This window comes from Palaemon carinicauda, chromosome 39, assembly GCF_036898095.1.
Source record: "Palaemon carinicauda isolate YSFRI2023 chromosome 39, ASM3689809v2, whole genome shotgun sequence".
NCBI lineage: Eukaryota > Metazoa > Arthropoda > Malacostraca > Decapoda > Palaemonidae > Palaemon > Palaemon carinicauda.
This window is the reverse complement of record NC_090763.1, coordinates 5,043,955-5,056,454: the sequence shown is the minus strand read 5'-3', so window position 1 is coordinate 5,056,454 and position 12,500 is coordinate 5,043,955. Positions and strand designations below refer to the sequence as shown.

Sequence of the window (12,500 nt, the reverse complement as noted above, 5' to 3'; positions counted from 1 at the left end):
TTCCAGTCAAAAGAGGAGCTGAAAGAGGCATCGGAAAGTTACCTGAAGGGACTACTGAAGAAGGACTTTGAGGAGGTCTTCCAGGATTGGGAGAGACGCATGCAGAAGTGAGTATACGCGAGAGGCCATTATTTTGAAGGAGACAATGTTTTGTAAACTTATGAAAATAAGTATTGTCTCTCTTGACATTTTCTCATTACTTATTGAACATACTTCGTATGACATATTTTAACGTTTTTACTGGTCTTTAAACATTTTGTACTTTTTTTTAATTACTTATATACAGTTTAATGTTATTTCATATTTCTTTTCCTCACTGAGCAACTTTCCCTCTTGGAGGCCTTGGGTTTGTACCATTCTGCCGGAAATTGAAAGAGTAATACAGGCAGCATTGACACAGTAGATCAAAAGTAATAAACCCTGACATGCTTCAATAAACTCCTTTCCAGTCTTCAGTTATGAAATGTTGATTTTGAGAATCAAAACCGACCTTTGATAGCAATGAAATGAAAGAACATTTCTCTCTTTTATAGATAAATAATTCGCACATTAAAACCCAAATAACAACTTCCAGTCCTGACTTATCAGAATGACCAGCATCTCCTCTGTAGCCCCAAGGGAAGAAGAAGAAGAAGAAGAAGAAGAAGAAGAAGAAGAAAAAGAAGAAGAAGAAGAAGAAGAAGAAGAAGAAGAAGAAGAAGAACCGGTTTTCGAAAATAATACGAACACGAAAATGAAGTCGATGGAAAGGAATGGAAATTAGATAATAATGCTATTATTCTCCTCTATCTACATCACTTTCCGTGTCCAACAAAAAAAGGAAAGTTTTGAAAGCTCAAAATTATGTTCATAACGAGACCTTGACCAGGACTTTGCGCTTGAATACATTTACCTCATAATTCACAAATAAATTTTATGGCGATTTTTATTTTATTACATACGCTTGCAAGTCATGGTTCAGGACATTGTACTTTGCTGATATACTATACTTTCTTACAAAGCAAATAGTTTATATTGTCTTTCCTTACTTTGATGATAAATCATTGAATATATATATATATATATATATATATATATATATATATATATATATATATATGTGTGTGTGTGTGTGTGTGTGTGTGTGTGTGTGTAATCATATATATGCTTAAATATATATAAATATATATATATATATATATATATATATATATATATATATATATATATATATATATAAATATATAAATATATATATATATATATATATATATATATATATATAAATATATATATATATATATATATATATATATATATATATATATATATATATATATATATATATGGCTTTCAGTCTACAGGACAGAGAGAAGTAGCTGACACGGACTTACATTCGAGAAAAGTCACACCTGACACGTAATGATGAAGCAATCAAAGATATATTTGTAATTGAGAAAAAATTAGGGGTAAAAAATTTAATAGAAACCAGGGAGCATTTCTGTGAAATATTCACTTGATTATAATGATAACAATAATATTGCCCAATAATTCCCCACCAATGTGGTGGCTGCAGTGACATCGTCCCTAATTGGTGAGTACCAGACTGGGGTTCAAGTTCCGCTCAAACCCGTTTTATCTTTGGTCGTTGCAACCTCACCACACTTGTGAGCTAAGGATGGGGGCTTTGGAGGATCATATAGGTCTATCTACTGAGTCACCAGAAGCCATTGCCTGGCCCTCCTTGGTCCTAGCTTGGGTGGAGAGATGGCTTGGAAGCTGATCATATGTATATATGGTCAGTCTCTAGGGCATTGTCCTACTTGTTAGAGCAATGTCACTGTCCCTTGCTTCTGTCATTCATGGGCGGCCTTTAAGCCTTTGAACATGTGGACATAGATAGGAAACGAGTCAAAGGAAAGGTAAAGGGAATAAAGAAAGGAGACGTGGGAAAGGTCACCCAAGAGAGGAAGGATTACAGGAATCAGATGGGAAAAGAGGAGATAGTCTCCGGCTACGAAGTTAAAGGTGAAATATGTTTTCGATATAGAGTTAAGAATTATTGTATAAACTGATAAATCAATTATTTTGTAAGAGTAGTATGATACTTTATTCCCACAGTATAATGAGAATTAACTTAGGATTTACGGAACTTGACGGGATGTCTATACCACTTGTAACACCGGTAATAAGTGAAGGGTATTAATATTTATGTTTTATGAAATACTTTATTGAATAAATAGTCGTAAATTTTGATCAAATGAAATTTTTCCCACTATGTTAATGATTATAAATTAACATTCAGATCATTTGTAATATACAAATATTAGAAAAAAAATACATAATTTAAACTTTGATGCCATGCATGGTTACATTTAAGGTGGGGTGTATAGACCACTTGGTGCAGATGAGCCACCTCCAGAAATAATGCTTCCACTGGAAGCTTCAAAGCCTCCAGAAATACTGCCACTGCTGGAGGAGCTGTCAAAGCCTCCAGAAATAATGCCACCGTCGGAGGAGCCGCTAAATGTGCCGCCACTGCCAGTAGAAAAGCTACCAGAAATACTTCCAGTAATTCCGCTTCCAATTCCAGCATCAAATCCCCCAGCAATATTACCACCTCCAATTGATCCTCCTGATCCACCAGCTCCTGATCCACCACCAATGACTTGGCCAACTCCTTGATGGACGGCGCTGTTGAGAGCTGTTTGGAGATCAACACCTCCTGGAAGAGTTGGGTTTTGACCATCTCCATAGTTGACGAAGAAGACTTCAGGTTCACTCTTGGGTGGTGCTGGAACGTTGATGACCTTCTGACCACCTGCTGTAGTTCCCTTGTTGAGGACATAAACAATATTCTTCTGCTGTGGTGGAGGAACTACAATAGGTTCTTGTCCAGGAGCATTTTCTGGAAGACGCACAAAAACTATGTTGTGTTGGACTTTTGGTGCTGGAATATCGGGCCGAGGGCCACTTTGTTGAGGCTGGGCAGGGACATTGTAGACGAAGACATTACGCTCAACTTGAGGGGTAACGCATCTTCCTCCGTGGGAGACCTGTCCATCACCACAGGAGACGGATCCGTGTCCAGAGGATGATCCACCACTGCCAAATCCGGATGTAAAGCCAGATGATACTGAACCTCCTCCAGAGACAAAGCCAGAGGATACTGAACCTCCAACACCGCCAAAGCCGGACGATACGAAACCTCCTCCAGAGCCACCTCCAGAGACAAAGGATCCACCATGAGATCCCCCTGTGGAGGATCCAAAGGACCCTCCTATTCCTCCACTAGAGGATCCACCAGGAGTAGGTAAACTATAGCCTTGTAGTGAGGATGCGTCTGCTGTCACCAGTGCACACACGAAAATCTGAAAATAAGAAACACGAAATATGATATATATTATTAATTTCATTATTTTCAACTCGTTGCGGTGGTCTATAGTTCTGTTTATCTAATTAATACTCAAGTTTATTTTATTGCATTACTGCATAGGCTATTTTTTCCTGGTGGTATAGTCTTGATATATTTGTTCATTTGGTCATATTTTGAAGGAGTTTTATCCCATCTAGAAATCTGAATGTAAAGAATTCAAAGAAAGTCATATGAGGACTGAGGAAAATTCAAATAAGATTTTCATGTTATTCCAGATGAAAGAATTGATATAAGATTAAAAGGCTGCATTGATAATTCCAAAAAAGCATTAAGTATTTTCTGAGACAAATGGCTACTAAATTAAATAAACCAAAATATATAGAAAGTAAATGGGAATTATGGTTTCATTTCGTCAGTGTTTAGGACAGCAATTATATTTTTAACATTCTAAAAGAAATTGTTTTCTTAATATATCTATGGTGCGGTGGCAAGTTCGTAAAAAATATTGTGTTTTCAGACGTATTTCAGTAAAATATCGGCGACCGTAATTTTACCCTACTTTATTATTATCTTTACGGGTTGGTGATCTTAATATCACTCCTTTACATCAATATATCCGTTTTTAAATCGGTAAATGGCTGACAGCATTTATTCCAGTATTTTTACCGTTTTTTACAGCAACTTTTTAACAGTGTAAAGTAGCTATACGAGTATGGAAAAAGAAAATAAGACAGATATTAACAATATCAATCGCGGGTACCAATGCATTTTTTATAAATAATAAAAGTTGTTACTGAAAATAAAAAAAAAAGAAACAGAACAAAAAACCTCTGATAAAATTATCTTTAAAATGAGGCTTTGTGTCATTGTTTAACTTCTATGCGAATCTGACCGTTATCAAATTTATGTAAGTGAATTTTTTTAAAACTTCGTTTCTCGCTTAATATAAGAATTTTATATTTTCCTTATGTCACAACTTGATATCATTGTTCAGTAGGTGTAAAAATTACTCAAACATATTAAACGTCAGTTTGTGATGAATGTTTCGGGAAAAATAAACACGTATCATTAAATCTATATATTAGGGAACATTTTATTATTATATATATAAATATATATATATATATATATATATATATATATATATATATATACATATATATATATACATATATGTATATATATATATATATATATATATATATATATATATATATACATATATGTATATTTACAAATGCACAAATATATAAGTATATATATATATATATATATATATATATATATATATATATATATATGTATATATGTATATATATATATATATATATATATATATATATATAATTGAACATATATATACATATGTATATATATATGAATATATGTAGAAATTTTTACATGTATATATATATATATATATATATATATATATATATATATATATGTATACATATACATATATATGTATATATCAATGTTTATATATATATATATATATATATATATATATATATATATATATATACTGTATATATATGTGTGTGTGTGTGTTTATATATATATATATATATATATATATATATATATATATATATATATATATGTGTGTGTGTGTGTGTGTACACATATAATATGTATACACATATTTATATATATATAAATATTTATAAATATAAATATAAAACAGCAACAATAACAAATGCAGCTGTTTCTATCCTACTGAAGACAAAGGCCTCATAAATTGCATATTCAAGTTTAGTCACTTTTTACTACCACGCTATCCAACTGCTGATGGGGGGAAGACCTTAGTCTAATAGATCACAGCAAACCAACTTAGTATGGATGTCCCTCATTATGTATATGTATATATTTATTTATATATATATATATATATATATATATATATATATACATATATATATATATACATCTATATATATATATGTGTGTGTGTGTGTGTATTTATATATATATATATATATATATATATATATATATATATATATATATATATATATATACTCTATATATATACACACACATATATATGTGTGTAAACATTCCGGTCCCAAGATATTTCGATATTGAAATTTACCAGAAGTGTCACCGAATATTATCAAATCGCTAAGGACTCCTATTTCCAATAAAAACATAAAAAACTAGCGAAGAATTCAAATAATAAATCAGTTTTCATATGCAAATATGAATAAACCTAATTTGAAGATTATTTTTAAAAGGTGGCTAAGAGTCTACTTAGAATCTTGGATCATGAATTTTTCATCTCGCATAATTAGTAACACTTTCCAATGAGGTCAGAATATTCGTGAGAATCGGCTTTGGAAAGACTTTTACTCACCAACGCTGCTTGTTTCATGGCTGAGGAGAACACTCGAGCTCAGATAATGATGCAAATGCCACCTTTGATGGATATATATATACATACAGACATGCTCCTACATCCCTCCTCTCACTTCCACCAGATGTCCTTCTTTTCTCTTAAACTCCTCCTACTACTCCTCCCTTACCTCTACTCATCTCTTCCTCCTCCTGCTCCTTTTCTTAACTAATTGCCTCTTCACCTTGATTATATATTTTATTCTCAACAACTATTCTATCATTATTTTTCTATTATGGGATGACTTGTGGTTTTTTTGAATTTTTGTTTTCTCGAAGGTTTCCTACATTTTGTACTTGAGTTTTGAAAAGTAATAATTACTTCGAGATGACACCTCACGGTGATTTCAACGATACACAGCTAGCTATCTAAGAGACTTATGACCCGCTTCCAACTGAGATTACAGATAATTATTATAAGTTTATATTACATTATTATATTATATAGAGCATTTATTAATTATGAAACTAATTATTCATATGCATCTACTAACATCATATAAACGAGCATTTATTTAGAATAATTAATTAAAAAGCTGAACTTATCTTTCGTTGGGAAAGTTATTAAAATCTGTTAATTTCTAGAAAGGTGAAATTATATTCTACAACGGAGGATAAAGTAAAGTCCATCGAAGGATATATGAAGAGTCCTCGTTAAGAATTATACTCAAATCAATATATTGAGAAATATTGTGGGAGGGTCTGCTGTTACATATTTATTTGTTAACTAACAGGTTTTACCAAAGAGTTTTTTCATTCAGTATTATATTGTATATATTTCATACACATACATACTTTATAAGTATATTCATTCTTACATTGTATGTCTATACACCAGACACATACACACACACATACACACACACACACACACACACATATATATATATATATATATATATATATATATATATATATATATATATATATATATATATTTATATATATACATGTATATATGCATCTCCATGTATATACACATATATATAAATAGACACACACACACACACACATATATATATATATATATATATATATATATATATATATATAAGTGTATGTGTGCGTGTAAATTTATATATAAACACATTTGTACACAGATGTACATATATATTAATACAAATATATACACAAACAGATACATAACTTTATATATGTTATTATATAGTTTTATGAATTATCTAAAATTCATTTTTATAACAAAATTAAAGTTCTACTTGTTATCAAAGAACTAAAATGTTTGTATTTCTGCCACTATTCTCGTTTTCTTTTTATTTTGTCTATTGTTCGCTAGATAAAGTTATAGCCTTATAAACCTTATATTACTGACTTATCATCAAACATGTTTTGGCAATCAGAGTTGTTGTTAAAGTTAATTATCACGCCTTTGACATAAGAATAACTAATTATGTTCGAACATTTGAAGAGAGCAAATTACGTGTAACTAATTCCTAAACCTTGTAATCCATTTATAACGTTATTTGCATTTTGGGTTGCCAAATTACGATAAATTACGTACGTTACGCAAGATTTTTCATAATTCACATTATCCTTTGAATTCATATCTTCCCATATTGTACCATCCTGATATTATTATCATTATTATTATTATTATTATTATCATTATTATTATTATTGTTGTTGTTGTTAATAGCCAAGCTACAACCCTAGTCGGAAAAGCAGGATGCTATAAGCCCATGGGGCCCAACAGGGAAGATAGCCCAGTGAGGAAAGGAAACAAGGAAAAATAAAATATTTTAAGAATAGCAACAACACCAAAACAATCATTTCCCATATAAACTATAAAAACTTTAACAAAACAAGAGGAAGAGAAACTAGATAGAACAGTTTGTCGGAGTGTACCCTCAAGCAAGAGAGCTCTACCCAAGACAGTGGAAGACCAATTTACAGAGGCTATGGTACTACGCACGACTAGAGAACAATGGTTTGACTTTGGAGTGACCTTCTCCTAGAAGAGCTGTTTACCACAGCTAAAGAGTCTCTTCTACCCTTACCAAGAGGAAAGTGGCCAATGAACAATTGCATTGCAGTAGTTAACCCCTTGGATGAAGAAGAATTTTGGTTAATTCAGTGTTGTCGGTTTTATGATGATAGAGGAGAATCTGTAAAGAATTGGTCAGACTATTCGGTGTCTGTGTAGGCAAAGGGAAAGAACCGTAACCAGAGAGAAGGATTCAATGTAGTATGTAGTACTAGTTATCCAATTAATTCTACCAGCCATGCCTTCTCTAGCATAAGGCAAAATACAATATTCTAAAAGTTTTATTCCATCTAATACCCGGTTGTGGAATGATCTTCCTAATCAAGCACTTGATTCACTGGATTCTCAAAAGTCCAAGTTTTTTGTAAATGCTTCTCCGTATGGGCAGGTTGAAATAATACTTTTTTTTTATTTTTTTTTTCACTTTATATACGAGGTATGTTCAATAAGTAATGAGAAAATGTCAGGAGAGATAGTAATTATAATTTGATCAAACTGCTGCTTCATGGTGAAATACACATACACATAGTCTATAAAATGACTAACTGGCAACCTCCTCTCGTTCTAAGTTTGAGTGCAGTGATGTACGTGGTGGAACCTGTCTGATCTGGTTTGCTGATCTGTGAACACTTGACAAGATGCAGGGAAACAAGGAGCAACGTTACGCCATAAAATTTTGTGTTAAACTTAAGAAAACCAAACAAGAAGCTTATGGAATGTTAAGTGAGGCCTATGGGGATGAACAGATGAGACAAACAAGTTTCTATCGGTGGTTTTACTGATTTTCTGAAGGAAATGAACAGGTTGAGGATGAACCAGATCTGGAGCACTGAACAGTGCACGCAAGGAGGAAAACATTAACGAAGTGCAAAGGTTAGTGATGCAAGACCGTCGAATAAGTGTGAAGATGATATCTGAAGCTGTTAGTATTAGTATTGGCACAGTGGAGACAGTTTTGACCTAAGATCTGAATCTCCACAAAGTCTGTGCCAAGTTCGTGCCAAAGATCCTCTCAGACGACCAGGAGTAGTTTCGTATGGAACGTTGCACTGATATTCTCGAAATGATAGAGGCTTATTCAGGTTTCCTGAATAAGGTAGTTACTTATGACGAGAGTTCGGTGTTCACCTACGACGCTGAGAGAAAACGTCAGAGTGCCCAGTGGAAGCACCCGACCTCCCCCAGGCCCAAGAAGGCAAAGATGAGCAGGTCGCAAGAGAAGGCCGTGGTCATTCCTTTCTTTGACTCCCAGGGCCTCATTCACGTTGAATGGGTTCCTCAGGGTCAAACCGTCAATAACGAATATTACCTTACTGTTCTGAAAAGGTTCAGGGAGAAAATGAGGAAGAAGAGGCAACAGCAGTGGAGGAGTGGTCAGTGGTAGTTCCACCAGGACAATGCCCCATGACACAAGTCAACGATGGTGACCACCTGGACGGCTGACAGGGGAATGAAAGTGGTACAACACCCACCACATAGCCCTGACCTAGCCCCATGCGACTTCTTCCTGTTCCCACGCATGAAAGAGAGCCTAAGGGGAATCATATTCCAGTCAAAAGAGGACCTGAAAGAGGCATCAGAAAGTTACCTGAAGGGACTACTGAAGAAGGACTTTCAGGAGGTCTTCCAGGATTGGGAGAGACGCATGCAGAAGTGTGTAGACGCGAGAGGCCATTATTTTGAAGGAGACAAAGTTTTGTAAAGTTATGAAAATAAGTATTGTCTCTTTTGACATTTTCTCATTACTTATTGAACATACTTCGTATGACATATTTTAACGTTTTTACTGGTCTTTAAACATTTTGTACTTTTTTTTAATTACTTATATACAGTTTAATGTTATTTCATATTTCTTTTCCTCACTGGGCAACTTTCCCTCTTGGAGGCCCTGGGTTTGTACCATTCTGCCGGAAATTGAAAGAGTAATGCAGGCAGCATTGACACAGTAGATCAAAAGTAATAAGCCCTGATATGCTTCAATAAACTCCTTTCCAGTCTTCAGTTATGGAATGTTGATTTTGAGAATCAAAACCGACCTTTGATAGCAATGAAATGAAAGAACATTTCTCTCTTTTATAGATAAATAATTCGCACATTAAAACCCAAATAACAACTTCCAGTCCTGACTTATCAGAATGACCAGCATCTCCTCTGTAGCCCCAAGGGGAAGAAGAAGAAGAAGAAGAAGAAAGAAGAAGAAGAAGAAGAAGAAGAAGAAGAAGAAGAAGAAGAAGAAGAAGAAGAAGAAGAAGAAGAAGAAGAAGAAGAAGAAGAAGAAGAAGAAGAAGAAGAAGAAGAAGAAGAAGAAGAAGAAGAAGAAGAAGAGAAGAAGAAGAAGAAGAAGAAGAAGAAGAAGAAGAAGAAGAAGAAGAAGAACCGGTTTTCGAAAATAATACGAACACGAAAATGAAGTCGATGGAAAGGAATGGAAATTAGATAATAATGCTATTATTCTCCTCTATCTACATCACTTTCCGTGTCCAACAAAAAAAGGAAAGTTTTGAAAGCTCAAAATTATGTTCATAACGAGACCTTGACCAGGACTTTGCGCTTGAATACATTTACCTCATAATTCACAAATAAATTTTATGGCGATTTTTATTTTATTACATACGCTTGCAAGTCATGGTTCAGGACATTGTACTTTGCTGATATACTGTACTTTCTTACAAAGCAAATAGTTTATATTGTCTTTCCTTACTTTGATGATCAACCATTGAACATATATATATATATATATATATATATATATATATATATATATATATATATATATATATATATATATATATATATATATATATATATATATATATATATATACATATATATATATATATATATATATATATATATATATATATATATATATATACATATATATATATATATATATATATATATATATATATGTGTGTGTGTGTGAAAATATATATATATTCGTATATATATAAATATATATATATATATATATATATATATATATATATATATGGCTTTCAGTCTACAGGACAAAGAAAAGTAGCTGACACGGACTTATATTCGAGAAAAGTCACACCTGACACGTAATGATGAAGCAATCAAAGATATATTTGTAATTGAGAAAAAAATTAGGGGTAAAAAATTTAATAGAAACCAGGGAGCATTTCTGTGAACCATTCACTTGATTATAATGATAACAATAATATTGCCCAATAATTCCCCACCAATGTGGTGGCTGAAGTGACATCGTCCCTGACTGTTGAATACCAGACTGGGGTTCAAGTTCCGCTCAAACTCGTTTTATCTTTGGTCGCTGCAACCTCACCACTCTTGTGAGCTAAGGACGGGGCTTTGGAGGATCATATAGGTCTATCTACTGAGTCACCAGAAGCCATTGCCTGGCCCTCCTTGGTCTTAGCTTGGGTGGAGAGATGGCTTGGAAGCTGATCATATGTATATATGGTCAGTCTCTAGGGCATTGTCCTACTTGTTAGAGCAATGTCACTGTCCCTTGCTTCTGCCATTCATGGGCGGCCTTTAAGCCTTTGAACATGTGGACATAGATAGGAAACGAGTCAAAGGAAAGGTAAAGGGAATAAAGAAAGGAGACGTGGGAAAGGTCACCCAAGAGAGGAAGGATTACAGGAATCAGATGGAAAAAGAGGAGATAGTATCCGACTACGAAGTTAAAGGTGAAATATGTTTTCGATATAGAGTTAAGAATTATTGTATAAACTGATAAATCAAGTATCTTGTAAGAGTAATATGATACTTTATTTCCACAGTATAATGAGAATTAACTTAGAATTTACGGAACTTGACGGGATGTCTATACCACTTGTAACAGCCGTAATTAGTGAAGGGTATTAATATTTATGTTTTATGAAATACTTTATTGAATAAATAGTCGTAAATTTTGATCAAATGAAATTTGCTCCCCTATGATAATGATTATAAATTAACATTCAGATCATCGTAATATACAAATAATAGAAAAAAACATAATTTCAACTTTGATGCCATGCATGGTTCCATTCAAGGTGGAGTGTATAGACCACTTGGTGCAGATGAGCCACCTCCAGAAATAATGCTTCCACTGGAAGCTTCAAAGCCTCCAGAAATACTGCCACTGCTGGAGGAGCTGTCAAAACCTCCAGAGGAGGAGCCGCTAAAACTGCCGCCACTGCCAGTAGAAAAGCTACCTGAAATACTTCCAGTAATTCCACCTCCAATTCCACCATCAAATCCTGCAGCAATATTACCACCTCCAATTGATCCTCCTGATCCACCAGCTCCTGATCCTCCAGCTCCTGATCCTCCAGCTCCTGATCCACCACCAATGACTTGGCCAACTCCTTGATGGACGGCGCTATTGAGAGCTGTCTGAAGATCAACACCTCCTGGAAGAGTGGGGTTTTGACCATCTCCATAGTTGACGAAGAAGACTTCAGGTTCACTCTTGGGTGGTGCTGGAACGTTGATGACCTTCTGACCTCCTGCTGTAGTTCCCTTATTGAGGACATAAACAATATTCTTCTGCTGTGGTGGAGGAACTACAATAGGCTCTTGTCCAGGAGCATTTTCTGGAAGACGCACAAAAACTATGTTGTGTTGGACTTTTGGTGCTGGAATATCGGGCCGAGGGCCACTTTGTTGAGGTTGGGCAGGGACATTGTAGACGAAGACATTACGCTCAACTTGAGGGGTAACGCATCTTCCTCCGTGGGAGACCTGTCCATCACCACAGGAGACAGATCCCTGTCC

At 34.0% G+C, this 12,500-nt stretch overlaps 2 protein-coding genes across 2 annotated transcripts in view; both read right to left on the bottom strand.

The window, feature by feature from the left end:
- Positions 1-2,230: 2,230 nt before the first annotated feature.
- On the bottom strand, positions 2,231-5,746 carry LOC137631463 (loricrin-like). The gene is made up of 2 exons (XM_068363225.1): positions 5,715-5,746; positions 2,231-3,350 (listed from the first exon to the last, which is right to left on the bottom strand). The coding sequence occupies exons 1-2, from the start codon at positions 5,730-5,732 to the stop codon at positions 2,355-2,357; spliced, it is 1,014 nt and encodes a 337-aa protein (XP_068219326.1). The 5' UTR covers positions 5,733-5,746; the 3' UTR covers positions 2,231-2,354.
- A 5,921-nt stretch (positions 5,747-11,667) lies between these two features.
- LOC137631462 (loricrin-like) overlaps positions 11,668-12,500 on the bottom strand; it is a 3,813-nt gene continuing 2,980 nt past the window's right edge. The window contains exon 2 of the mRNA XM_068363224.1: positions 11,668-12,500. This exon is cut by the window's right edge and continues 315 nt beyond it. Within this exon, the coding sequence (XP_068219325.1) occupies positions 11,772-12,500 (729 nt within the window). The 3' untranslated portion in view covers positions 11,668-11,771.